Source organism: Macaca mulatta, chromosome 16, assembly GCF_049350105.2.
Source record: "Macaca mulatta isolate MMU2019108-1 chromosome 16, T2T-MMU8v2.0, whole genome shotgun sequence".
Lineage (NCBI taxonomy): Eukaryota > Metazoa > Chordata > Mammalia > Primates > Cercopithecidae > Macaca > Macaca mulatta.
The window spans coordinates 3304956-3332318 of NC_133421.1; the positions used below are offsets into that span (position 1 = coordinate 3304956).

General features: G+C 53.0%; 1 protein-coding gene across 2 annotated transcripts; it reads left to right on the forward strand.

The window, feature by feature from the left end:
* Positions 1–6685: 6685 nt before the first annotated feature.
* SERPINF1 (serpin family F member 1) lies at positions 6686–24891 on the forward strand. Of its 2 annotated transcripts, none has more exons than XM_077969798.1 (8): positions 6686–6739; positions 12119–12210; positions 16720–16918; positions 18363–18687; positions 19393–19596; positions 22318–22460; positions 23896–24106; positions 24512–24891. In XM_077969798.1, exons 5-8 carry the CDS (start codon positions 19515–19517, stop codon positions 24769–24771), a joined length of 696 nt encoding a protein of 231 aa, XP_077825924.1. In that variant the 5' UTR covers positions 6686–6739; positions 12119–12210; positions 16720–16918; positions 18363–18687; positions 19393–19514; the 3' UTR covers positions 24772–24891. The 2 variants fall into 2 exon arrangements, with proteins under 2 accessions (XP_077825924.1, XP_014973677.1); XM_015118191.3 differs by having other exon boundaries at positions 18532–18687.
* Positions 24892–27363: the final 2472 nt, after the last annotated feature.

Here is a 27363-nt window from a genome sequence, read left to right on the forward strand (position 1 = left end):
ATCCGGCCACTGCACTCCAGCCTGGGCGACAGAGCAAAGACTCCGTCTCAAAAAAAAAAAAAAAAAAAAAAAATACAAAAAAGTAGCCGGGCGAGTTGGTGGGCGCCTGTAGTCCCAGCTACTTGGGAGGCTGAGGCAGGAGAATGGCATAAACCTGGGAGGCGGAGCTTGCAGTGAGCTGAGATCCAGCCACTGCACTCCAGCCTGGGTGACAGAGCGAGACTCCGTGTCAAAAAAAATAAATAAATAAAAAAAAAAAACAAGTGCCTACTACCGCACCCGGCTAATTTTTGTATTTTAGTAGAGACCAGGTTTCACCATGTTGGCCAAGCTGGTCTTGAACTCCTGACCTCAGGTGATCCGCCCGCCTCGGCCTCCCAAAGTGGTGTGAGCCATTGCGTCCTGCAATGCTTGTCAAGTCTTTCTCAGCATTCCCCTCCTCTCCACTGCAGCTCCCAGCGCCCCGGCCTGGGCCTCATCTTCACTTCCTGGGATCCCTGACATTGCCTGCTAGGCCCTCCCTGTCTCTGGTCTGGCTGCCTTCACTGTAACCTCCACCCAGCAGGTGCCTCTTCAGCACCTCCTGTCAACCCAGCAGCACACCAAGCCCTGGGGATGCAGCAACGAACAGGCAGATGCTGCACTCCAGCCTGGGTGACAGAGCGAGACTCCACCTCAAAACAAGAAGGACCAGATGCAGAAAACAGGAGATGTACTAGGAATGAAATTGGAGAGATTTTGCGATACTGAGTAACTGTGGGGAGGCCTTTTCCAGGGGCCATTTCGCTGAGAGACAGATGGTATGAAGACCTGACCGTTCAGAAACAGGGGAAGAGGCAGCCGCCTGGGCAAAGGCCTTTGGGGCAGGAAAAATCCTGGATCACTAGAGAAGCAGAAAGATGGCCAGTGTGACCAGCGCGTGACAAAGTCAGAGAGAACCGGGAAGATGGAGCTGGAGACGCAGGCGGGGCCGGATCACGAGGGTCCTCGCAGACCACAGCAAGGGTTTGGATTTTTTTCCAAGCAGAAACGAAGCTGCTGAAGGGGGTTTTCCTTTACAATTTTTAGTTGAAATATAATCTGCAAAGTACACAAGTCTTAACTATTTGTAAGCTTAATGACTGTTTCCATGAACCAAATACTGCTGTGCAACCATCACCGGCTCAAGAAATAGAACCTTCTGCTGACTGCCAGTAACACAGTGGCTCGGCGCAGAAACAGAACTCTTCTGACTTCCCGTAACATACGGTTTTTTTATTCTGTTTTGTTTTGTTTTGTTTTGTTTTTAAGAGGCAAGGTCTGTAATCCCAGCACTGTGGGAGGCCGAGACGGGCGGATCACGAGGTTAGGAGATCGAGACCATCCTGGCTGACACGGTGAAACCCCGTCTCTACTAAAAAAAAAATACAAAAAACTAGCCGGGTGAGGTGGCGGGCGCCTGTAGTCCCAGCTACTCGGGAGGCTGAGGCAGGAGAATGGCGCAAACCCGGGAGGCGGAGCTTGCAGTGAGCTGAGATCCGGCCACTGCATTCCAGCCTGGGTGACAAAGCGAGACTCTGTCTCAACAACAACAACAAAAAAAAAAAAAAAAAAAAAAAGAGGCAAGGTCTGGCTCTGTCGCCCAGGCTGGATGGAGTGCAGTGGTGCGATCACAGTTCACGGCAGCCTTGACATCCTGGGCTCAAGCGATCTTCCTGCCTTGGCCTCCCAAATGTAGGGATTATAGGCATGAGCCACTGTGCTTGGCATTTATTCATCTTTCATGTCAAGCAGGCAATTGAATATTTGATCAGGGATAGAATTGTCTTTTTGGGGGTACACAGATGCATTTAATGTCATGGAACTGGGCCGGGCGCAGTGGCTCACACCTGTAATCCCAGCACCGTGGGAGGCCGAGGAGGGCGGATTATAAGGTCAGGAGTTTGAGACCATCCGGGTCAACATGGTGAAACCCCGTCTCTACTAAAAATACAAAAATGTAGCCAGGTGTGGTGTGCGTGCCTGTAGTCCCAGCTACTCGGGGAGGCTGAGGCAGGAGAATTGATTGAACCAGGGAGGCAGAGGTTGTAGTGAACCGAGATCATGCCATGTGCTCCAGCCTGGTTGACATGAGTGAGACTCCGTCTCAAAAATAAACAAAAAAGCCGAGAGCAGTGACTCACGCCTGTAATCCTAGCACTTTGGGAAGCCAAGCCAGGCGGATCACGAGGTCAGGAGATCAAGACCATCCTGGCTAACACGGTGAAACCCCGTCTCTACTAAAAATACGAAAAATTAGCCGGGCGAGGTGGCGGGCGCCTGTAGTCCCAGTCACTCAGGAGGCTGAGACAGGAGAATAGCGTGAACACGGGAGGCGGAGGTTGCAGTGAGCCAAGATCGCGCCACTGCACTCCAGCCTGGGCGACAGAGTCAGACTCCGTCTCAAAATAAATAAATAAATAAAACAAAAAAACAGTCACGGAACTGATGGAAATTGCCTAAGGGGAGATGTAGAAGAAAAGAGGTCCCAGGATCGCCAGCAGAGGAGGCAGAAAAGGTAAGGTGTGTGAGGTGGCAGAAAAAGGGGAGAGTGTGGACAGTGAGGGTTTCAAGAAGGAGGAACTCTCTACTGCCCCCTGCCAAGGACGGAGGTGTCCACTGCCAGTTGACACGAGGTCACCCATGAACTTGGTGACAGGAATTTCAGTGGAGAAGTGGGCACAGACACAAGCCTGGGGTTGGAGGAAATGGGAGCCGAGGCAGCATAGACATTAGAGGAAGCTGCTCCTATCAGAGCGGCTCTGAGGGAGCACCGAGAAATGGGCAGTGGCTTTAGGGGATGTGGTGTCAAGGAAGTGTCTCTTAAAGAAGTGGGGGGTCAGGTGCAGTGGCTCACGCCTGTAATCCCAGCACTTTGGGAGGCCGAGGCAGGCAGATCATGAGGTCAGGAGATCAAGACCATCCTGGCCAACATGGTGAAACCCCCGTCTCTAGTAAAAATACAAAAAAGTTTCTGGGTGTGGTGGCTCACGCCTGTAATCCCAGCACTTTGGGAGGCTGAGGCGGGCAGATCACTTGAGGTCAGGAGTTCGAGACCAGCCTGGCCAACATGGTGAACCATCATCTGTAATGAAAATACAAAAATTAGCCAGGAGTAGTGGCACGTGCCTGTAATCCTAGCTACTCAGGAGGCTGAGGCAGGAGAATCACTTGAATCCGGGAGGCAGAGGTAGCAGTGAGCCAAGATGGTGCCTTTGCACTCTAGCCTGGGAGACAGAGCGAGACTCCATCTCAAAAAAAAAAAAAAAAAAAAAAGAAAGCGCGGAATGGAGGATGTTTGAAGGCTGAGGAAGGATCCTTGAGGGCCGGACACGCTAACCCTGCAGGAGAGGACACATTCTTCTCACAGGGGTCGGACAAAAGAGAAATCTTTATAATTGATGATTTTAAGATTTTTATTTATTATTCTTTTTTTTTTTTTTTTTTTTTTTTTTTGAGACGGAGTCTCGCTGTGTCTCCCAGGCTGGAGTGCAGTGGCGTGATCTCGGCTCACTGCAAGCTCCGCCTCCCGGGTTCACGCCATTCTCCCGCCTCAGCCTCCCAAGTAGCTGAGACTACAGGCGCCCGCCACCACGCCCGGCTAGTTTTTTGTATTTTTAGTAGAGACGGGGTTTCACCATGTTAGCCAAGATAGTCTCGATCTCCTGACCTCGTGATCCACCCGCCTCGGCCTCCCAAAGTGCTGGGATTACAGGCTTGAGCCACCGTGCCCGGCCTATTATTCTTTTTTATAGAGACACGCATTTTTCACCATGTGGCCCAGGTTGGTCTCCAACTCCTGGGTTCAAGTGTGCTGGGATTATAGGCATATAGGCATAGAATCTGAGCCACCACACCTGGCCCAGAACCTTTACTAAGGATTTATTAAAATGATTTACTTATTTGTGAATAGGTATTTTGTTCACATGGTTCACAACTCAAAAGCAACAAAAAGCACCCAGTGAAAAGCCTTCGTCTCATTCTGATTTCCAGTTAATGGATTCTACTCTTGGGATGTAGTGTTTTTAATCTCTTTTTTGTATCCTTTTGGAAACAGTATTGTGCTTTAAAAAGCAAATACAGGCCGGGTGTGGTGGCTCACCCCTGTAATCCCAGAACTTTGGGAGGCCGAGGCAGGCAATCACCTAAGGTCAGGAGTTCAAGGCCAGCCTGGCCTATATGGTGAAACCCTGTCTGTACCAAAAAAAAAAAAAAATTAGCCGGGCGTGGTGGCGGACTCCTGTAATCCCAGCTACTCCGGAGGCTGAGGCAGGAGAATCACTTGAACCCGGGAGGCAGAGGTTGCAGTGAGCTGGGATTGCATCACTGCACTCCAGCCTGGGCCACAGAGCAAGGCTCTGTCTCAAAACAAAAAAGAAAGAAAAAAAAAAGAAAAAAAAGCTAATACAAATACACATATACAATAGGCAAAACTGTAATATTTTATTTTATTATTATTATTTTTTTAGTAGAGACGGTTCACCATGTTGGTTAGGCTGGTCTCAAACTCCTGACCTCAGGTGATCCGCCCGCCGTGGTCTCCCAGTTGTTAGGATTACAGGCATGAGTCACCACGCCCGGCCTAAAATTGTAAACATTTTAGAAGAAAGTATAGATGAATCCCTGTGTGATCTCAGGGAAGAAGAGATTTTTTTTAAAGATACCAAAAGAAGCACAAATTAGAAAAGATTGAAAATGTTGGCATTAAAATTTAAAAACGTGTTTCCATGAAAAGATACCATAAAACAAGCTTGTGTCACCCACGACCCACAGGCTGCACGAGGCCCAGGATGGCTTTGCATGCAGCTCAACACAAATTCGTGAACTTTCTTAAAACATTATGAGATTGTTTTGAGATTTTGCTTTGTTTTGCTTTTTGTTTTTTTTTAGCTCATCAGGTATCATTAGTGTTAGTGTATTTTATGTGTGGTCCAGGACAATTCTTCTTCCAGGGTGTCTCAGGGGAGCCAAAAGATTGGACACCCCGCCATAAAAATGAAAAGACAAGCCTCACACTGGGAGAAAATATTTGCAACACAGAAAACTGACAAAGAAGATTCCTAGCTGCAATCCAGAGAGGACTCAATCAACGAGAAAAAGAAAAACAGCAGAAAAACAGGCCCAGGTAGTTCACACAAGGAGAATCCTAAGTGGCCAAGAAACTATGAAAATACCTTTTATCCTCACTAGTAATCAAGGAAATGCAAATTAAAACCATAAGGACAGGACATCTATTTCACGCTCATCAGATTGGCAAAATTTAAATGTCTGACAATATGCCAAGCATTGGTGAGGATATAAACAACGAATCTAGCTGGGCGTGCTTGTGCGTGACTGTAATCCCAGCTACTCGGGAGGCTGAGGCAGGAGAACTTCTTGAGCCCGGGAGGCAGAGGTTGCAGTGAGCTGAGATCGCGCTACTGCACTCCAGCCTGGGTGACAGAGGGAGACTCCATCTGAAAAAAAAAAAAAAAAAAAAAGCAGTGTGATACATTGACCTAAGTAAGGTTTAAGAACATGCAAACTGATATTATATATCACTTAGGGACAAAAACTTACATGGTAAAGGCCCGGCGCGGTGGCTCAAGCCTGTAATCCCAGCACTTTGGGAGGCCGAGACGGGCGGATCACGAGGTCAGGAGATCGAGACCATCCTGGCTAACACGGTGAAACCCCGTCTCTACTAAAAAATACAAAAAACTAGCCGGGCGAGGTGGCGGGCGCCTGTAGTCCCAGCTACTCGGGAGGCTGAGGCAGGAGAATGGTCTAAACCCGGGAGGCGGAGCTTGCAGTGAGCTGAGGTCCGGCCACTGCACCACAGCCTGGGCGACAGAGCAAGACTCTGTCTCAAAAAAAAAAAAAAAAAAAAAAAAAAAAACTTACATGGTAAAAGTAAAAAATGCATGAAAATAATAAAAATCAAATTCAAGATGGCGGTTATGGTGATACGGGAAGAATTGAGGAGGAAATAGAAGGTTGTCACTATACTGAGAATTTTTTTTTCTTTTTTCTTTTAATTTTGAGATGGAGTCTCGCTCTGTTGCCCAGGCTGGAGTGCAGTGGTGTGATCTCGGCTCACTGTAAGCTCCGCCTCCTGGGTTCACGCCATTCTCCTGCTTCAGCCTCCCGAGTAGCTGGGACTACAGGTGCGTCCCATCACGCCCGGCTAATTTTGTTTGTATTTTTAGTAGAGACGGGGTTTCACCATGTTGGCTAGGCTGGTCTGGAACTCCTGACCTCGGGTGATCCACCCACCTCGGTCTCCCGAAGTGCTGGGATTACAAGTGTGAGCCACTGTGCCCAGGTTTGTTTGTATGTTTAGGTGAGACGGGGGTTTCTCCATGTTGGCCATGCTGGTCTTGAACTCCTGACCTCAGGTGATCCACCTGCCCTCTGTCTCGCAAAGTGCTGGGATTACAGGTGTGAGCCCCTGCGCCTGGCCCCTTAAGGAAAATCTAAAGGAAGAGGAAGGTGTGTAAATGTGTGTGCCTTGGGGATAAGGGACAGCTGCAGCAGTGGGTTAAAGTTAACGCGAGACAGTGATGCAATCTCAGAATCCAAATTGAGTGCAGGTCGCTTTAAGAAAGGAGTAGCTGTAATCTGAAGCCTGCTGGACGCTGGATTAGAAGGCAGCAAAAAAAGCTCTTGTGCTGGCTGGAGCCCCCTCAGTGTGCAGGCTTGGTGGGACTAGGCTGGGTGTGGAGCTGCAGCGTATCCACAGGTAAAGCAGCTCCCTGGCTGCTCTGATGCCAGGGACGACGGGAGAGGCTTCCCTGGGCTCGGGGGACAGGGGAGAGGCAGGGGCACTCGAGGGAGCAGAAAAGAGGGGTGCAAGGGAGAGGAAATGGGGAGACATCAGCCCCTGCAGTTTGGGCACAAGGATGAGTGGATGAGAGAGGGCAGAGGGAGTGGGGGGTGGGGGGACAAGGCCGAAGGCCAGGATCCCGTGATCCCCAAATCCCACTGCACCGACGGAAGCGGTTGGAAAGGCTTTTGAATGAAGTGAGGCCGGACGTGGGGAGGAAGGGGGAGCTAAGCTGCTGGGTTGGGTCTGAGCAGCACCCCAAAGGGACTGGAGCCTGAGGGAAGGAGGCTCTGGGGAGCTGCTCCCACCAAAGGCAGTCAGGAAGGCGGCCGCCCTGCAGCCCAGCCCTGGCCCCTGCTCCCTGGCCTCCCTGCTACTTTTTCAAGAATCAGCTGGTGCTGACTGCTAAGGCAATTTCCCAGCACAACCAAACCGCTGGCCTCGGCGCCCTGGCTGAGGGCTGGGATGGAGGACAGCTGGGTCCTTCTAGCCAGCCCCCACCCACTCTCTTTGGCCAAGCTGTGAGTCAAGGCTGGGAGACCAATGAGGTTGTGGCCTCTGGCAGATATTGTCCACTATTTAGCCCGGCAGGTGTATAGGGCCTGGGGGCCCAGCTGCGGTGCTGGAGGGAAAGGCCGTCCGTTCTGGGGTGCACCCTTTCTGCTGCCTGTGGCAAGCCACCGAGAGGGGCGGATCTAAGCAGGATTGGCAGAAACGCCACTCCGTCCGGCGCAGGCCTAGCCCCCGGCTTCCGTGGGGCCGTGGGGTTGGGGGGCAGGGAGTCCTATTCTTGGGGCTGCTGCTTCTGCGGTGTGGGGAAGTGTGACTCCACGGCACCCGGGGCTGACTCATTCAGGTTCTAAAACTTCAGGAAACATTGTCTGGGGCTGGGTCACCATGGGTGGGCCAGGGAGGACCCCTCAGAATCCCCTCCAGAGAGCCAGGGGAGGGGGAGGTGCCCTTCCCCACACTATCTCCGGGGCCCACCGCCCTGTGGCTTGAAGGCCCTGCGGTTCTGGGAAGAGGAGGCGGCGGCTGTGGAGGGTGTTTGTCTCCTAACTGGGTTTAATCTGAAACACATGTATTGGCTTGAGTTGATCCGCCTAACTTGGAGGCAAGATCACAAAAATCCCAGTTTCTGTGTTCCTTGATGTGGGCAATTGTCAGAAAATAAGGCCTGACCTTGGCCCAGCAGGGAGGGTATCTACTGCTCCCTGAGCCCTCCCCCGCCTGCTAGGACAGGAGTGGGGCTTGGATACTGCCCTTTGAACAGGATGGCATCATTGCCTGTGGCCGCAGCCAGCCAGCGGTCGCCTGCTCAGCCCAGAAAACACCACCGTGGACAGGGCATTGGGTGTGCGCTGCGGGGTGCCCGTGTAGACCCCCACGCTCTGCCCTCTCACTGCCCTTGTAGGGTTTTCAATCATCTGTCCTCTTCCCTTATCCAGATGGCCTGAAGTGGAGGTTTCAGACTTGCCCTTAATCCTCCGGGTCCCTGTGTCTAGCTGGGGGCCACCTTTGGACCCGGGTCTCTTCCCTGCCAGGCTGCCTCACCTCACCTCCGCCTACCCACATTGTGACAGTCATCTGTCACCTGATCTGGGGTTTGGGCTTAGATTCTGTAAGGACTGAGACTAAAGTCCCTCCTTCATTTGAATTGTGACTTTCGTTTCCTTAAATACTATGCCAGGAGAATGGCCAGGGGTGGTGGCTCACGCCTGTAATCCTGGCACTTTGGGATGCGGGCAGATCACCTGAGGTCAGGATTCAAGACCAGCCTGGCTAACATGGTGAAACCCCATCTCTACTAAAACAAAAATTAACCAGGTGTGGTGGCGGGCACCTGTCATCCCAGCTACTCAGGAGACTGAGGCAGGAGAATCGCTTGAACCCGGGAGGTGGAAGTCGCAGCGAGCTGAGATCGCGCCACTGCACTCCAGCCTGGGCGACAAGAGTGAAACTGTCTCAAAAAAAATTTTAATAAACTATGCCGGGATAAGCCTGTCTTCTCCCTTAATTTCTTACTTGGGCCAGAGGAACTAGAGATGACAACTTCTCTCTAGCCTTGCCTCCTGTGTACCTCACTGAATTTTTGGTCTCTAATAAACCAGTCTGGGCCGGGCGCGGTGGCTCACGCCTGTAATCCCAGCACTTTGGGAGGCCGAGACGGGCGGATCACGAGGTCAGGAGATCGAGACCATCCTGGCTAACACGGTGAAACCCCGTCTCTGCTAAAAAAATAATACAAAAAACTAGCTGGGCGAGGTGGCGGCGCCTGTAGTCCCAGCTACTCGGGAGGCTGAGGCAGGAGAATGGCGGGAACCCGGGAGGCGGAGCTTGCAGTGAGCTGAGATCCGGCCACTGCACTCCAGCCTGGGCGACAGAGCGAGACCCCGTCTCAAAAAAAAAAAAATAAATAAATAAATAAAAAATAAAAAAAAATAAAATAAACCAGTCTGGAGAGGCTCAGGGCAGGCAGGCTCCTGGCAGCTGCCTGGGGCTGGCCCGAGGTGGGTGGAGACAGGCTGGATGGGGGTGAGGACTCTGTCTTGCGTTGCAGAAAGCTTTTCCTGCTGTCTACACGAAGGCTTTCTCCCTGCATGTCAGGGCAGCCACGTGCCAGAGCAGCTGGCTGGGAACGCGGGGGTCTGCGGGGCTCTCACTGGAGGCGGGGTTTAGAAAGAAGGCCAGGCGGCTTCCTCTGCCAGTCCCGCCTTAAGCTGAGTAAACTCAAAGGCAGTCTTCTTTCACCTCCCACGATATTGTCCAGTGGATTATCAGATTTAATTTTAAGGACTAGAGCCAACAATCACACAATATCTTCCCTAATTTTCTGATCCAGTTTGTTCTGGGAAGTCGAAAAGTACGTGTGCTGTGTGGGTGGATGTTTGTGTATGTAAACGGATAATGAAGGATGATGTGTAGGGGGCCAGGGCAGGGGAGCCAAAGTCATTTAGAGTCTACATTTTTTTTTTTTTTTTGAGATGGAGTCTCACTCTGTTGCCTAGGCTGGAGTGCAGTGGCGCGATCTCGGCTCACTGCAACCTCTGCCTCCTGGATTCAAGCAATTCTCCTGCCTCAGCCTCCCAAGTAGCTGGGATTACAGGGGCCTGACACCATGTCCAGTTAATTTTTTTGTATTTTTAGTAGAGACAGGTTTCCCTGTGTTGCCCAGGATGGTCTCTGTCAGGCCTCTGAGCCCAAGCCAAGCCACGGCATCCCCTGTGACTCCCACGTATATGCCCAGATGGCCTGAAGTAACTGAAGAATCACAAAAGAAGTGCCAATGCCCTGCCTCGCCTTAACTGATGACATTCCACCACAAAAGAAGTGAAAATGGCCCGTCCTTGCGTTAAGCGATGACATTACCTTGTGAAATTCCTTTTCCTGGCTCAAAAGGCTCCCCCACTGAGCACCTTGTGACCCCCACTCCTGCCCGCCAGAGAACAACCCCCCTTTGACCGTAATTTTCCTTTACCTACCCAAATCCTACAAAACGGCCCCACCCTTATCTCCCTTTGCTGACTCTCTTTTCGGACTCAGCCCGCCTGCACCCAGGTGATTAAAAAGCTTTATTGCTCAGCCGGGCGCGGTGGCTCAAGCCTGTAATCCCAGCACTTTGGGAGGCCGAGACGGGCGGATCACGAGGTCAGGAGATCGAGACCATCCTGGGTAACACAGTGAAACCCCGTCTCTACTAAAAATACAAAAACTTAGCCGGGCGAGGTGGCAGGCGCCTGTAGTTCCAGCTACTCGGGAGGCTGAGGCAGGAGAATGGCGTGAACCCGGGAGGCAGAGCTTGCAGTGAGCTGAGATCCGGCCACTGCACTCCAGCCTGGGTGACAGAGCGAGACTCCGTCTCAAAAAAAAAAAAAAAAAAAAAAAAAAGCTTTATTGCTCACACAAAGCCTGTTTGGTGGTCTCTTCACATGGACGCGCATGACAGTCTCCAACCCCTGACCTCAAGTCATTCACCCACCTTAGCCTCCCAAAGTGCTGGGATTACAGGCGTGAGCCACTGCACTCGGTAGTTGTTTTATTTTAATAGTAGGTTATTTTATTTCCATTTTACAAGAGAAAAAATGGTGATTTGGAGAGCTACAAAGACACAGCACTGAGACCATGTGTGGTGGCATGCGCCTGCAGTCCCAGCTACTCAGGAGGCTGAGGCAGGAGGATCACATGAGGTCAGGAGTTCCGGGCTGTGCTGTGGTTGTGCCTGTGAATAGCCACTACACTCCAGCCTGGGCACCATAGCAACACTTTGTCTCCAAAAAAAAAAGACACAGAATGGAAATGTGAACCCAGGCTCTCTGACCCTAGGCCCTGCACTCCACCATGGGAGGAAGAGCTCCTGAAAGGGAACTCTGGGAGAAGGGAATGAGCCTCCTTGTGAGGCCACAGGTTTTAGGCCAGAGAATTCCAAAGAGAGTTTGAGAATGTGGAGGGACGGCAGGTGCCGGACTGGGTGCCTCTGCTTGGTACCCGGAGATTCCACGGAGGAGACCTGGGTTCTGCCCCGTTCTCCTGGGAGAGGTCGCTCCAGGTCTTATTACCGGAGCGGGTTGGCTGCCTCCAGGGCAAAGCCTTAGTGTACATTTGTGCTGGGCCATACTCCACATGGAGAAGCCCTGCTGGGGCTGGGGCCCCTCTGCTCTGGATCTTTAAAAGGTTCAGGGGCCGGGTGTGATGGCTCCCGCCTATAACCCTAGCAGTTCGGGAGGCTGGGGCGGGCGGATAAGCTGAGGTCGGGAGTTCGAGACAAGCCTGGTGAACATGGTGAAACCCCATTGCTACTAAAATACAAAAAATTAGCTGGGCGTGGTGGCACACGCCTGTAATCCCAGCTACTCGAGAGGCTGAGGTGGGAGAATCCAGGAGGCCGAGGTTGCATTGAGCCCAGATCGCTCCATTGCACTTCAGCCTGGGCGACAGAGCCAGACTCTGCCTGAAAAAATAAAATAATAAATAAATAAATAAATAAATAAATAAAAGCCTTAGGTTTAAAGGAGGGTCCCCGGACGCAGACAATGGAAAAAAAGCACAAGCTTACGGTATGACTGTGGGCCCTGAGGCAGGGGGAGGGACGGGAGAACCTTGCTGGGAGGGATGAGCCTTCAAGCGGAGGGTCCACTTCTGGGAGAATGGGGGGCTGGGAGGTGGTTACTGCCGCGGGTGAGGGAAAGCACCTAGCTCTGCCCATCCTCTGGGCCCTGGCTGGGGTGGCCAGGAAGGGGTAGCGGGGCAGTGCAGTGGGGGAGGAGAGCGGCCTGCTGCCTCGTGCTTTTCTTGCAGGCCCCAGGATGCAGGCCCTGGTGCTATTCCTCTGCTTTGCAGCTCTCCTCGGGCACAGCAGCTGCCAGAGCCTCGCCAGCGGCCCGGAGGAGGTCAGTCGGCGGGTGGGGACGGCGCGGTTGGCGGGTGGGGACGGCGTGGTCAGCATTCCCAGCCCCTCCTTGGCAGGCAGCACGGGAGACGGGGCCGGGAACCAGGACCCAGGTTCCAGGCCAGGCTCCGGCCTTTATTTCTCCAGGGCTGGAGTTTCTCCAGCGGCAAAACAGAGAGAGCATGTCTCGCCTCGCCTTTCAGGGGACGGAGTGGGGACAAGAATAAGATCCCAAAAAAGTAAAAATCCAAAGCACTTTAACAAGTCCAGGGCTGCCCCCCTGAGTAAAAATGTTGTCTTGGCCGGGCGCGGTGGCTCACACCTGTCATCCCAGGACTTTGGGAGGCCAAGGTGGGTGGATCACTTGAGGCCAGGAGTTCAAGACCAGCTTGGCCAACATGGAGAAACGCCGTCTCTACTGAAAATACAAAGATTAGCCGGGTGTGATGGCACACACCTGTAATTCCAGCTACTCGGGAGGCTGAGGCAGGAGGATCAGTTGAACCTGGGAGGTGGAGGTTGCAGTAAGCTGAGATGGTGCCCTTGCCCTACTCTAGCCTGGGCGACAGAGTGAGACTCTGTCTCAAAAAAACAAAAAAACTTTTTATTTTTTTTGAGATGGAGTTTCACTCTTGTTGCCCAGGCTGGAGTGCAATATTGCGATCTCAGCTCACTGCAACATCCGCCTCCCAGGTTCATGCCATTCTCCTGCTTCAGCCTCCCGAGTAGCTGGGATTACAGGCATGTGCCACCATGCCCAGGTCATTTGTATTTTTAGTAGAGACAGGGTTTCTCCATGTTGGTCAGGCTGGTCTTGAACTCCGGATCTCAAGTGATTCGCCCGCCTTGGCCTCCCAAAGTGCTGGGATGACAGGCGTGAGCCACGGTGCCCGGCCGTTACCTTTTCTCGTTACCTTGTCTTCCTAGTGGGGGCTCCACTGAGCAGGTCATGTTCCCACACATTGGTTCGGATACTGACCAGGCTGTGGCAGGGAGCGAGGGTATGGACTGACCTCTCTCCTGCCCAGAAAGGGCACAGCTGGGTTGCCAAGGCAGATACAGGCACATGGAGGGAAGCCTGGGCCATGCCATATGAGTGTTACGGGGTGAGTGTTGGGGGTGGCCCACCCTTGAGGGACAAGAGCAGCTGGGCATCTTGGCAAGAGCCCTGGACTTTTGTGAGGTCGGAGTATGAATTCTGAGCCTCCCTCCTCCTAGTTTTGTGACCCTAGAAAACCCTTACCTCGGTCTCTGCTTCCCTGCCTATGAAATGGGATAAAAATATTCATTCTACAGGGCATGTGGCCACCCATTCATTTCTCATCTACCAAACACCTACTCGACAGGTGCTGGCAATGGACGCAAATAAAAAAGACTCAGTTCTGGGCACAGTGGCTCACGCCTGTCATCCCAGCAGCATGGGAGACCGAGCAGGAGGATTGTTTGAGTCCAGGAGTTTGAGACCAGCATGGGCAACATAGTGAGATCCCTGTCTCTACAAAAAAGCAAAAATTACCAGGCGTGGTGGCACGTGCCTGTGGTACTACCTACTTGAGAATCTGAGGTGGAAGGATCACTTGAGCCCAGGAGATTAAGACTGCAGTGAGGGGCCGGGTGCGGTGACTCATGCCTGTAATCCCAGCACTTTGGGAGGCCGAGGCAGGCGGATCACGAGGTCGGGAGATTGAGACCATCCTGGCTAACACAGGGAAACCCCGTCTCTACTAAAAATACAAAAAATTAGCTGGGTGTGGTGGCGGGCACCTGTAGTCCCAGCTACTCGGGAGGCTGAGGCAGGAGAATGGCGTGAACCCGGGAGGCGGAGCTTGCAGTGAGCCGAGATCGTGCCACTGCACTCCAGCCTGGGCGACAGAGTGAGACTCCATCTCAAAAAAAGAAAAAAGAAAAACTCAGTTCTTTTTTCCAACTTTCTTGTTTTTTTTTTTTTTTTTTTTTTTTTTTTGAGACGGAGTCTTGCTCTGTCGCCCAGGCTGGAGTGCAGTGGCCGGATCTCGGCTCACTGCAAGCTCCGCCTCCTGGGTTCACGCCATTCTCCTGCCTCAGCCTCCCGAGTAGCTGGGACCACAGGCGCCCGCCACCTCGCCCAGCTAGTTTTTTTTTTTGTATTTTTTAGTAGAGACGGGGTTTCACCGTGTTAGCCAGGATGGTCTTGATCTCCTGACCTCGTGATCCGCCCGTCTCGGCCTCCCAAAGTGCTGGGATTACAGGCTTGAGCCACCGCGCCCGGCCTAACTTTCTTGTTTTAGAGACAGAGTCTCACTCACTCCACCACCCAAGCTGGAGTACAGTGGTACAATCTTGGCTCACTGCAACCTTGGCCTCCCGGGTTCAACCAATTCTCATGTCTCAGCCTCCCAAGTAGCTGGGACCACAGGCACATGCCACCACACCCTGCTAATTTTTTGGGTATTTTTTAGTAGAGATGGGGCCTCACCATGTTGCTCAGGCTGGTCTCAAACTCCTGAGGTCAAGTGATCAGTCTTCCTTGGCCTCCCAACGGGCTGGGATTACAGGCATGAGCCATCGCACCTGGCTCCCGATTTTTATTTTTATATTTATTTATTTTTTGAGACAGGGTCTCACTCTGTCACCCAGGCTAGAGTACAGTGGCACGATCTCAGCTCACTACAACCTCTGCCTCCCAGGTTCAAGCGATTCTCATTCCTCAGCCTCCCAAGTAGCTGGGATTACAGGCGCCCGCCACCATGACCAGTTAATTTTTTTGTATTCTTAGTAGAGACGGGTTTCACCGTGTTGCCCAGGATGGTCTTGAATTCCTGACCTCAAGTGATTCACCCACCTCAGCCTCCCAAAGTGCTGGGATTATAGGTGTGAGCCACTTGGCTGACAGTGTTGTTTTTTTTTTTTTTTGAGACGGAGTCTCGCTCTGTTGCCCAGGCTGGAGTGCAGTGGCCGGATCTCGGCTCACTGCAAGCTCCGCCTCCCGGGTTCACGCCATTCTCCTGCCTCAGCCTCCCGAGTAGCTGGGACCACAGGCGCCCGCCACCTCGCCCAGCTAGTTTTTTTTTTGTATTTTTTAGTAGAGACGGGGTTTCACCGTGTTAGCCAGGATGGTCTTGATCTCCTGACCTCGTGATCCGCCCGTCTCGGCCTCCCAAAGTGCTGGGATTACAGGCTTGAGCCACCACGCCCGGCCTAACTTTCTTGTTTTAGAGACAGAGTCTCACTCACTCCACCACCCAAGCTGGAGTACAGTGGTACAATCTTGGCTCACTGCAACCTTGGCCTCCCGGGTTCAACCAATTCTCATGCCTCAGCCTCCCAAGTAGCTGGGACCACAGGCACATGCCACCACGCCCTGCTAATATTTTGGGTATTTTTTAGTAGAGATGGGGCCTCACCATGTTGCTCAGGCTGGTCTCAAACTCCTGAGGTCAAGTGATCAGTCTTCCTTGGCCTCCCAAAGGGCTGGGATTACAGGCATGAGCCATCGCACCTGGCTCCCAATTTTTATTTTTATATTTATTTATTTTTTGAGACAGGGTCTCACTCTGTCACCCAGGCTAGAGTACAGTGGCACGATCTCAGCTCACTACAACCTCTGCCTCCCAGGTTCAAGCGATTCTCATTCCTCAGCCTCCCAAGTAGCTGGGATTACAGGCACCCGCCACCATGACCAGTTAATTTTTTTGTATTCTTAGTAGAGACGGGTTTCACCGTGTTGCCCAGGATGGTCTTGAATTCCTGACCTCAATGATTCACCCACCTCAGCCTCCCAAAGTGCTGGGATTATAGGTGTGAGCCACTTGGCTGACAGTGTTGTTTTTTTTTTTTTTTTTGAGATGGAGTCTCGCTCTGTCGCCCAGGCTGGAGTGCAGTGACCGGATCTCGGCTCACTGCAAGCTCTGCCTCCCAGGTTCACGCCATTCTCCTGCCTCAGCCTCCCGAGTAGCTGGGACTACAGGTGCCCGCCACCACGCCTGGCTAATTTTTTGTATTTTTAGTACAGACAGGGTTTCACCGTGTTAGCCAGAATGGTCTTGATCTCCTGATCTCGTGATCCGCCCGCCTGGGCCTCCCAAAGTGCTGGGATTACAGGCGTGAGCCACCGCGCCCGGCCCCTGTGACCCACTTTTTAAAAACTGTCAGCCGGCTGGGCACGGTGGCGCATGCATATAATCCCAGCCAACTGGGAAGCTAAGGCAGGAGAATCGCTTGAACCGGGGAGGTGGAGCTTGCAGTGAGCCGAGATTGCCCCACTGCCCTCCAGACTGGGCGACAGAGTGAGACTCTGTCTCAAATAAAAAAACCAGCGAATCTCTCTTCTGCGCCGTCTCCCCGCAGAGAGCTCATGCATGATCGGGGAGGAAAACTCATTCCAGTTTTAGGCCAAACACAAAAAAATTAGGAAGGACAGCCCCAAGGGGCCAGAACCACCACCCTACACAAAGCCACACGGAGACAGTCGGTCGCTGTGCGTCTCCGCGGGTCCCTGAACTCAAACCCAAGATTTCCTGTCTCCTGCCAGGGCTCCCCAGACCCCGACAGCACAGGAGCGCTGGTGGAGGAGGAGGATCCTTTCTTCAAAGTCCCGGTGAACAAGCTGGCAGCGGCTGTCTCCAACTTTGGCTATGACCTGTACCGGGTGCGGTCCAGCATGAGCCCCACGACCAACGTGCTCCTGTCTCCTCTCAGTGTGGCCACGGCCCTCTCAGCTCTCTCGCTGGGTGAGTGCTCAGAGGCAGGAAGCCCCAGACAGACCTGGAGAGGGCCCCTGTGGCCTGTGGGTAAACGTGGCTGACTTTATTGACATTGGAGCTCAGGGAGGGGTGAAGTAGCACTGAGGGCCTGGCCTGGGGGTCCCAGCCATGTAAGCAGGAGCTCGGGCTGCACACACACGATTCCCCAGCTCCCCCGGCCCCGGGGTCCCAGCCATGCAGGTGGGAACTCGGGCTATATATATATATACACACACACACACACACACACACACACACACACACACACGCACGCACACACACACAGATTCCCCAGCTCCCCCGGCCAGCTCCCCAGCCCGGGGATCCCAGCTGTGCAGGTGGGAACTCGGGCTATATACACACACACACACACACACACACACACGCACACACAGATTCCCCAGCTCCCCTGGCCCTGCAGGCGGGAACTGGGGCTACACACACACACACACACACACACAGATTCCCCAGCCCAGGGGTCCCAGCCATGCAGGTGGGAACTCGGGCTACACACACACACACACGATTCCCCAGCTCCCCAGCCTGCAGGCGGGAACTGGGGCTACACACACACACACACACACACACACACACACACTCTCACACAGATTCCCCAGCCCCGGGGGTCCCAGCCATACAGGCGGGAACTCGGGCTACACACACACACACACACACACACACACACACACACACACACACTCTCTCACACAGATTCCCCAGCCCCGGGGGTCCCAGCCATACAGGCGGGAACTCGGGCTACACACACACACACACACACACACACACACACACACACACACACACGATTCCCCAGCTCCCCAGCCTGGGGGTCCCAGCGTACTTGGCCTCAGGGGTCGCTGACTGACACGGTGACTTCAAGGCACATTCTTGCATTCCTTAACCAACCTGGTGCGGTGCTAGCCGTTAGCGTGAGTTCCGGGGATATAACTGCAAACAGGCAGGTGCGGGCTTGCCCTCACTGAGCACACAGCTGGGTTCACAGGGGAAACTAGTATCAGGTAACTACAGAATAGTCTTTTTTTTTTTTTTCCCTGAGACGGAGTCTCGCTGTGTCACCCAGGCTGGAGTGCAGTGGTTCGATCTCAGCTCACTGCAACCTCTGCCTCCCAGGTTCAAGGAATTCTCCTGCCTCAGCCTCCAGAGTAGCTGGGACAGGCGCCTGCCACCACGCCCAGCTAATATTTGTATTTTTAGTAGAGACGGGGTTTCTCCATGTTGCCTAGACTGGTCTCAAACTCCTGGGCTCAAGCGATCCACCCGCCTCGGCCTCCCAAAGTGCCGGGATTATAGGCATGAGCCGCTGTGCCCGGCCAGAATAGTATTAAGGGCTGTGATGGGAGAAGCACAGGGACTGGTGCCCCTCACTCCCTCACTCCCACCTTCCAGACCTGACGCCTTTAACCTACTTCAGGAAAATCTCTAAGGATGAAAATTCCTTGGCCACCTAGATGGTCTTGAAGATCAACCTACTTGGGCTCTCAGCAGACAAAAAAGATGAGTATAGTATCTGTGTTCCGGGAGGGGGCTTGATTTGGGCCCTGGGGTGCAGTTATTGACGTCCACATCCTTGTCTCTGGCAGGAGCGGAGCAGCGAACGGAATCCGTCATTCACCGGGCTCTCTACTATGACCTGATCAGCAGCCCAGACATCCACGGCACCTACAAGGAGCTCCTTGGCACGGTCACCGCCCCCCAGAAAAACCTCAAGAGTGCCTCCCGGATCGTCTTTGAGAAGAGTAAGTCACATTTGCGGCCCGAGCTGCCTGAGGAATGTGGGCTCCATGCTGCAGACTGGGGGTTCTTTTTTTTTTTTTTTTGAGACGGAGTCTCGCTGTGTCGCCCTGGCTGGAGGGCAGTGGCCAGATCTCCACTCACTGCAAGCTCCGCCTCCCGGGTTCACGCCATTCTCCTGCCTCAGCCTCCCGAGTAGCTGGGACTATAGGCGCCCGCCACCACGCCTGGCTAGTTTTTTGTATTTTTTAGTAGAGACGGGGTTTCACCGTGTTAGCCAGGATGGTCTTGATCTCCTGACCTTGTGATCCGGCCGCCTCGGCCTCCCAAAGTGCTGGGATTACAGGCGTGAGCCACCGTGCCCGGCCAACTTGGGGTTCTTTCTGAACAACAGATCATATATGCTCAGGCCCGGCCTGGCACTGGTGGGGGAGGAAAGGTCCGTGAACCCAGAGAGGATCAGAAAGAGGAAGTGGGCTGCAGGAGATGGTGGGAGGGGCAGGGAGGGCAGTGGCACGATGTGGGGATCTGCTGCCCCCTGGCCAGTGCCTGGGGATGCCAGCAGAAGTCCTGGCAAGTCACAAGAAGAGGCTGGGCGGGAAGTCAGGGCCTGCTAAGCGGTAAACCAGAACCCGAGCCTGGCAGGCTCTTGAAGATGGGATCCTGGTCGTTGAGTCGCACACGCTAACCTCTGCTCTGCCTCTTCTCAGAGCTGCGCATAAAATCCAGCTTTGTGGCACCCCTGGAAAAGTCATATGGGACCAGGCCCAGAGTCCTGACGGGCAACCCTCGCTTGGACCTGCAGGAGATCAACAACTGGGTGCAGGCCCAGATGAAAGGGAAGCTCGCCAGGTCCACGAAGGAGCTGCCCGATGAGATCAGTATTCTCCTTCTCGGTGTGGCGTACTTCAAGGGTGAGCGCGTCTCCACTTCTTTATTTTATTGTATTTTGACGGAGTCTTACTCTGTAGCCCTAGCTGGAGTGCGGTGGTGCGATCTCAGCTCAGTGCAACCTCTGCCTCCCAGGTTCAAGCGATTCTTGTGCTTCAGCCTCCCGAGTAGCTGGGATTATAGGCGTGCACCACCACGCCCGGCTAATTTTTTGTATTTTAGTAGAGACGGGGTTTCACCATGTTGGCCAGGCTGGTCTCGAACTCCTGAGCTCAGGTGATCTGCCCGCCTCGGCCTCCCAAAGTGCTGGGATTACAGGCACGAGCCATCGCACCTGGCCCTTTTAAATTTATTTTTAAGAGAGGGTGTCGCTATGATGCCCAGGCTGGTCTCGAACTCCTGAGCTCAGGTGATCTGCCCACCTCGGCCTCCCAAAGTGCTGGGATTACCATGTTCAACTTTCCACTTCTTTTTTGACCAAGGGTGGGTGGCAGGCGTCAGAGGGGGCTTGGAAAGGGGAGGTGTCAGAGACCTTGCCCAGCATGGGGGCTGGGGCACGGCTGGGGGAGGATCTGGGAACTGCACTCACCTGGAGCTTATCTGCTTGTCATCAAATCCAGGCCAAGGTATGAATGTCTATAGAGAGTCAGAGACTTGTGGAGACAGAAGAGCAGAGAGGGAGAAAGAATGAACAGTGGGCCTGTTTGGGGCTTTCCTGGCCTTTGAATCAGACAAGATGTATTTATTTATTTTTTTAAGATGGAGTCTCATTCTGTCGCCCAGCCTGGAGTGCAGTGGTGCGATCTTGGCTCACTACAGCCTCCCTACCTCCCAGGTTCAAGCGATTCTCCTGCCTCAGCCTCATGAGTAGCTGAGATTACAGGTGCCCGCCACCACGCCCGGCTAATTTTTGTATTTTCAGTAGAGATGGGGGTTTCGCCATGTTGGCCAGGCTGGTCTTAAACTCCTGACCTCAGGTGATCCACCCACCTCGGCCTCCCGAAGTGCTGGGATTACAGGCGTGAACCACTGTGCTGGCCGAATCAGACAAGGTTTAAATTCCACCTCCGCCTGTACTAGCTGAGGAACTCTGCACTTATTTTGCAACCTTTCCAGGCCTATGTTCTCACCTTCAACGTGACGATAATACACCTACTTCATAGACACCTTTTTATGTTGTCTCCAAGTTTTACAACAACTCTAGTTCTGTACCCAAGACATGGCAGGTGACCAACGACATCCTTCTAGGCTGTGGTTATGTGTTTGGAGATCGTTCCACAGGCCTAGTGTGGGGCCAGCCCCGTTCAGATAAGGCCTTGTGGGGTGGCGTGGGGCAGGGGGAGAGGTTGGGCACCCTCTCCCTTAAAATGCTTTGTAACTGTCGGCCGGGCGCAGTGGCTCACGCCTGTCATCCCAGCACTTTGGGAGGCCGAGGCGGGCGGATCACGAGGTCCGAGATTGAGACCATCCTGGCTAACATGGTGAAACCCCATCTCTACTAAAAATACACATAAATAAATAAATAAGCCAGGCGTGGTGGTGGGCGCCTGTAGTCCCAGCTACTCGGGAGGCTGAGGCAGGCGAATGGCATGAACCCGGGAGGCGGAGCTTGCAGTGAGCTGAGATCCGGCCACTGCACTCCAGCCTGGGCAACAGAGCGAGACTCCGTCTCAAAAAAAAAAAAAACACAAAACAAAACGCTTTGTAACTGTCTGAGGCACCATCAAGAGTGGCCCCCAGCCTGCAGAAAATCCGAATGGCTTCCTATGTCAAGCACTGATCTCTAGTGTGTGAGAGAACAGCTCTGGATCCAGATACTATAGGTCACATTAAGCTAGAGGAGCTTGGCCATCAGCTGGCTTCGAGCGTCAGCCAGTGACTTCACCTCTTTGGCTTCGGCCCGTTTTCAGCTGCGAGAGGGCATGATCCAGAGGACCTCAGAGGTCTCTTCCAGCTCGGACCGTCTTTGACTGTCGCCCACAGACACTGCCGTAGGAGTGCACACCAGTTTACTTTTCTTTCTTTTGTTTTTGAGACGGAGTTTTGCTCTTTTTGGCCAGGCTGGAGTGCTGTGGCGTGATCTTGGCTCACTGCAACCTCTGGCTCCCAGGTTCAAGCGATTCTCCCGCCTCGGCCTCCCGAGTAGCTGGGATTACAGGCACCCACCACTGCGCCCGGCTAATTTTTGTATTTTTAGTAGAGGCAGGGTTTCACCATGTTGGCCAGGCTAGTCTCGAACTCCTGACCTTAGATGATCCACCCACCTCAGCCTCCCAAAGTGCTGGGATTACAGACGTGAGGCACCACACCCGGCCATTTTTATATTTTTAGTACAGTGTTTTGTCATGTTGGCCAGGCTGGTCTCAAACTCCTGACCTCAAGTGATCCATCCACCCCGGCCTCCCAATATGCTGGGATTACAGGTGTGAGTCCACCGCGCCTGGCCACCAGTTTACTTTTCTTGCAGGCTATCACAGAATGTGTACAATCCAGAGAGCCTAATCAGCCAAATCAACGTCTCGCCATTGGAGTTTGCTGGTGAAGGGTACTTGGGGTCCTGGAAATAACTGTGGGGTCCAAACCACACACACTGAGACAGGCCTATTCCCTGAGGCATCAGAGCCCCTGACGGCTAAGCTCCCTTAAGTCAGGCAATTTTCAACAATGCGCTTTGGGGACACAGCATGGTGCCACTGTCTTTCTGGTCTCCTGGGGCTCAGACTATGTCATTCATTTCATTCCAGGGCAGTGGGTAACAAAGTTTGACCCCAGAAAGACTTCCCTCGAGGACTTCCACTTGGATGAAGAGAGGACCGTGAGGGTCCCCATGATGTCAGACCCTAAGGCTATTTTACGCTATGGCTTGGATTCGGATCTCAGCTGCAAGGTCCGTAGGGGTAGGGGCAATGTGGGTGATGGGTGGAGGGAGAGGACAGAGAAGCAAAACAGGGGAGTGGGAATAAAACGACCTGTGAGATCTGACAGCTGTCTACGTTTCGCCTGCTGTTTGACTTTGAGCAGGTTAATAACATCTCTGAGCCTTTCCTCTTCTTAAGATGGGGAAGGCGATTGTTATCAACACTTATCCTCCCAGGGTTTGTTAGAAGGATGAGTAAGGTAATGTGAAACGGGCCCTCAGATTGGGTGCCCAAATGTTAGTTCTCTTTCTTTCCTTCAGACTCCTATTTCTAGAATTTAAAGCCAGACTTTGAAAAATAATGACAAACTCCAAATTGTTGGCATTCTTTTTTTTTTTTTTTTTGAGACAGTCTTGCTCTGTCTCCCAGGCTGCAGTGCAGTGGCATGATCTTGGCTCACCGCAACCTCTGCCCTGTCGAGTTCAAGCAATTCTCCTGCCTCAGCCTCCCTAGTAGCTGGGATTATAGGCACCTGCCAGCACGCCTGGCTAATTTTGTATTTTTAGTAGAGACAGGGTTTCACCATGTTGCCCAGGCTGGTCTCGAACTCCTGACCTCAGGTGATTCGCCCGCCTCGGCCTCCTAAAGTGCTGGGATTCCAGGCGTGAGCCACCGCGCTCAGCCAATCGTTGGCATTCTAAGGCTTTCCGTGTACCTGACTTCTTTTAGTTGTAAGTCTGTAACTGTTAACCTTTGTTGGGTCATGGCCATCACATGGGATCTCTGGGAATCTGACGACAGTGCCTCAAACCAGGGAGAGCACTGCCAGGTGTACACACACATTTCTGAAACCCGGGAGAACACTGCCAGGTGTACACACACACATTTCTGAAACCCGGGAGAGCACTGCCAGGTGTACACACACGTTTCTATCAACGATTGCAGGAGACTCTTGGGACCCTGACACCATCTGTTCCATGGACTGTAGGTTGAGAGCCTCTGTTCAAAGGATGCTTTTGCTCTTCGTGGGTAGATGGGGTGGAGCCTCCAAGCCCTCTTACGGCCCCTTCGGTATTCCTATCCCCGGTTCTCCCTGTCTTAGTCTAGCGCTCTCTACCTAACAAATGATCAGTCAATGTTGGCAGATAGACTTTGGGAGAAAATAAAGACCTGAAATTCAATTCTAGCTCCTTAAACCACAGGAGAACATTCTTTCAGCAGATAACTTCAGTTGGTATTAGGCCAAGGTAAGAAAGGCCAACAGCCTCCTTTCTGAAGAAATCTCAGGCAATGGCTTGCTGCCAGAAAGCTCGAACCTAGAGGGGGATTGTTAAATAGCTGAGGGGCTGGGGGAAGGACGAGGCCAGGGCCCCGCCACGGGAGAGGAAGACAGCTCCCGGCTATGTCTGTCCCCGGCTTCTGGCCTCTAAAGGACTAACCCACGTGCTTTCTCACCTGTCTCAGATTGCCCAGCTGCCTTTGACCGGAAGCATGAGTATCATCTTCTTCCTGCCCCTCAAAGTGACCCAGAATTTGACCCTGATAGAGGAGAGCCTCACCTCCGAGTTCATTCACGACATAGACCGGGAACTGAAGACGGTGCAGGCGGTGCTGACCCTCCCCAAGCTGAAGCTGAGTTACGAAGGCGAAGTCACCAAGTCGCTGCAGGAGACGAGTACGTCTGGAGACCCTTTTGCTTTTGGTGGGTGGGGCGGGCCGGGGTCTTCGGGACTTCCACCTTGCTGAGGAGAACTCAGGGCTCCACGGCCTTGCAGGGGCCGTGCATGATTCCTTAATCCTCGTCCTGCCTGCCTTCTCTCATCAGGCTCATTCCTCGGCCTCACGAGCAGACCTCCTTCACAGGCGCTCATGACGAGTCTGTCTGACCTGTTTTCTCATCTTGACCTAACTTGCCAAGTGCTCCTGGGCAAGTCGCTCCACCCTCGGCCAGCTCGGAGCGCTTGAGGCGTCCCAGAAAGTCAGCAGTGGCGCGCCATCCCAGCTTGCTTGCAACTGGATCCCTTGGTCGGGGTGTCGGGGAAGGCAGGGTTTTAACGGAAATCTCTCTCCATCTCTACAGAGCTGCAGTCTTTGTTTGATTCACCAGACTTTAGCAAGATCACAGGCAAACCCATCAAGCTGACTCAAGTGGAACACCGGGCCGGCTTCGAGTGGAACGAGGATGGGGCGGGAGCCACCCCCAGCCCGGGGCTGCAGCCTGCGCACCTCACCTTCCTGCTGGACTATCACCTTAACCAGCCTTTCATCTTCGTCCTGAGGGACACGGACACAGGGGCCCTTCTCTTCATTGGCAAGATTCTGGACCCCAGAGGCACCTAATACCCCAGTTTAACATTCCAGTGCCCTAGAAGGGAACCCCAGAGGGACAGCAGATTCCACAGGACACAAAGCTGCTCCCGTAAGGTTTCAATGCATACAATAAAAGAGCTTTATCCTTAACTTGCTACTTTGTTCCTCCTCCTATTTTGAGCTATGCTAAGTATCATATGAAGAGAAACTGCTCTTTAGGAGGTGGTCCTCTGCTTCTAGCCTGGTTTTATCTAAACGCTGCAGAAAGTCACTGTTTATAAGAACTTTAAGGTACCTGTGTTGGATAATGCAGGGACAGCTCTGCTATGGGGGTGTTTCAGTACTAGGATCTGTGATCCTCCCGGGAGGCCATTTCCTGCCCCCATAATCACTGAAGCACGCTTGTAAACAACACACGGAGAGATGAGAGAGGCCATCTGTAACTTAAGGAAACTGTTATTTTATAAATCATTTAAAGAAAGCTTTCAAGGACACAGTAAATAGACCCGATATGTAAAGATTCTAAACATATTCTTTGTAAGGAGGTATGCCTATTTTACAAAGTACAGCCGGGTGCGGTGGCTCATGGCTGTAATCCCAGCATTTTGGGAGGCCGAGGCGGGCGGATCACCTGAGGTTGGGAGTTCGAGACCAACCTGATCAACATGGACAAACCCCGTCTCTACTAAAAATACAAAATTAGCAGGGTGTGGTGGCGCATGCCCATAATCCCAGCTAGTCGGGAGGCTGAGGCAGGAGAATCGCTTGAACCTGGGAGGTAGAGGTTGCAGTGAGCCAAGATCATGCCATTGCACTCCAGCCTGGGTGACAAGAGTGAAACTCCATCTCAAAAAACAACAAAAAACCCAAAGTATAACTGGGCTTTTTTTTTTTTTTTTTTTGAGACGGAGTCTCGCTCTGCCGCCCAGGCTGGAGTGCAGTGGCCGGATCTCAGCTCACTGCAGGCTCCGCCTCCCGGGTTCACGCAATTCTCCTGCCTCAGCCTCCCCAGTAGCTGGGACTACAGGCGCCCGCCACCTCGCCCGGCTAGTTTTTTTTGTATTTTTTAGTAGAGACGGGGTTTCACCGTGTTAGCCAGGATGGTCTCGATCTCCTGACCTCGTGATCCGCCCGCCTCGGCCTCCCAAAGTGCTGGGATTACAGGCTTGAGCCACCGCGCCCGGCCAACTGGGCTTTTTGAGGAACATGAAACATGCCCAGTGTTTGAAGTAGAATAACTACCGAACTGTCCACAGGACTAAACTTTTTTTTTTTCTTGAAAAAGCTCTACCAAAAAAATCACTGTCCTCTCCCTTGCCACAGAGTATTAGACAGGAGGAGAAATGATATTCTGGGGCCCTTCGTTCTACAGATGTCTGAGTGCTAATTGTATTCCAGATTCCCAAAAAGCTATTGCCAGGTATCTCTGGGGCTACTGATTTCCTGATCATAATACAACGGCCACTGACGGGCACTTCTTGGGCACGCTCAGGGTGGGGAAGCTCTGAGCAGCGGCGTGGATCTGGCATTCTTTTCCACGAATGCACCTGAGCTACTTGGTCACCAGTGGTAACACAGCAACCAGGGTTCCGACCTAGGGAACCCCGTACCCTTCTGACTGGAATGGGGTTGGACTCTTGCTACACATCCTGGTGGAAGGGAGCGGCCATCCCTACCCTCGGTCTCTTAAAATCTAAACCACAAACAGCAACGAATCCCCTGCCGCCCCCGGTTCTCATACAGTCTGTATTCGACTCGCCAGCTTGGAGAGGTCTGGCAGAGAAAAGGAGTCTCTTTAGGTTTGACAACAAAGAGAAGAACTCAGGGCCGGGCATGGTGGCTCACACCTGGAATCCCAGCACTGTGGGAGGCCAACGCGGATGGCACACCTGAGGTCGGGAGCTCAAGACCAGCCCGGCCAACATGGAGAAACCCCGTCTTTACTAAAAATACAAGATTAGCTGGGTGTGGTGGCGCATGCCTGTAATCCCTGCTGCTAGGGAGGCTGAGGCAGGAGAATCATTTGAACCTGGGAGGTGGAGTTTGCAGTGAGCCAAGATTGTGCCACTGTACTCCAGCCTGGGTGACAGAGACTCTGTTTCAAAAAAAAAAAGAGGGCCGGGCTCACACCTGTAATCCCAGCACTTTGAGAGGCTGAATCACCTGAGGTTGGGAGTTTGAGACCAGCCTGGCAAACATGGAGAAACCCTGTCTCTACTAAAAATACAAAATTAGCCAGGTGTGGTGGTGCATGCCTGTAATACCAGCTACTTGGGAGGCTGAAGCAGGAGAAATGCTTGAACCTGGGAGGCAGAGGTTGCGGTGAACCGGGATTACGCCATTGCACTCCAGCCTGGGCAACAAGAGCGAAACTCTGTCTCAAAAACAACAGGCCGGGCGCGGTGGCTCAAGCCTGTAATCTCAGCACTTTGGGAGGCCGAGACGGGCGGATCACGAGGTCAGGAGATCGAGACCATCCTGGCTAACACGGTGAAACCCCGTCTCTACTAAAAAATACAAAAAACTAGCCGGGCGAGGTGGCGGCGCCTGTAGTCCCAGCTACTCGAGAGGCTGGGGCAGGAGAATGGTGTGAACCCGGGGGGCGGAGCTTGCAGTGAGCTG

Coding starts and splice junctions, on each gene's coding strand:
- SERPINF1 (XM_015118191.3), top strand. CDS start 12,127: ATGCAGGCCCTGGTGCTATTCCTCTGCTTTGCAGCTCTCCTCGGGCAC. Junction 12,211..16,719: donor TCGCCAGCGGCCCGGAGGAG/GTCAGTCGGCGG, acceptor GTCTCCTGCCAG/GGCTCCCCAGACCCCGACAG. Junction 16,919..18,531: donor CCTCTCAGCTCTCTCGCTGG/GTGAGTGCTCAG, acceptor TGTCTCTGGCAG/GAGCGGAGCAGCGAACGGAA.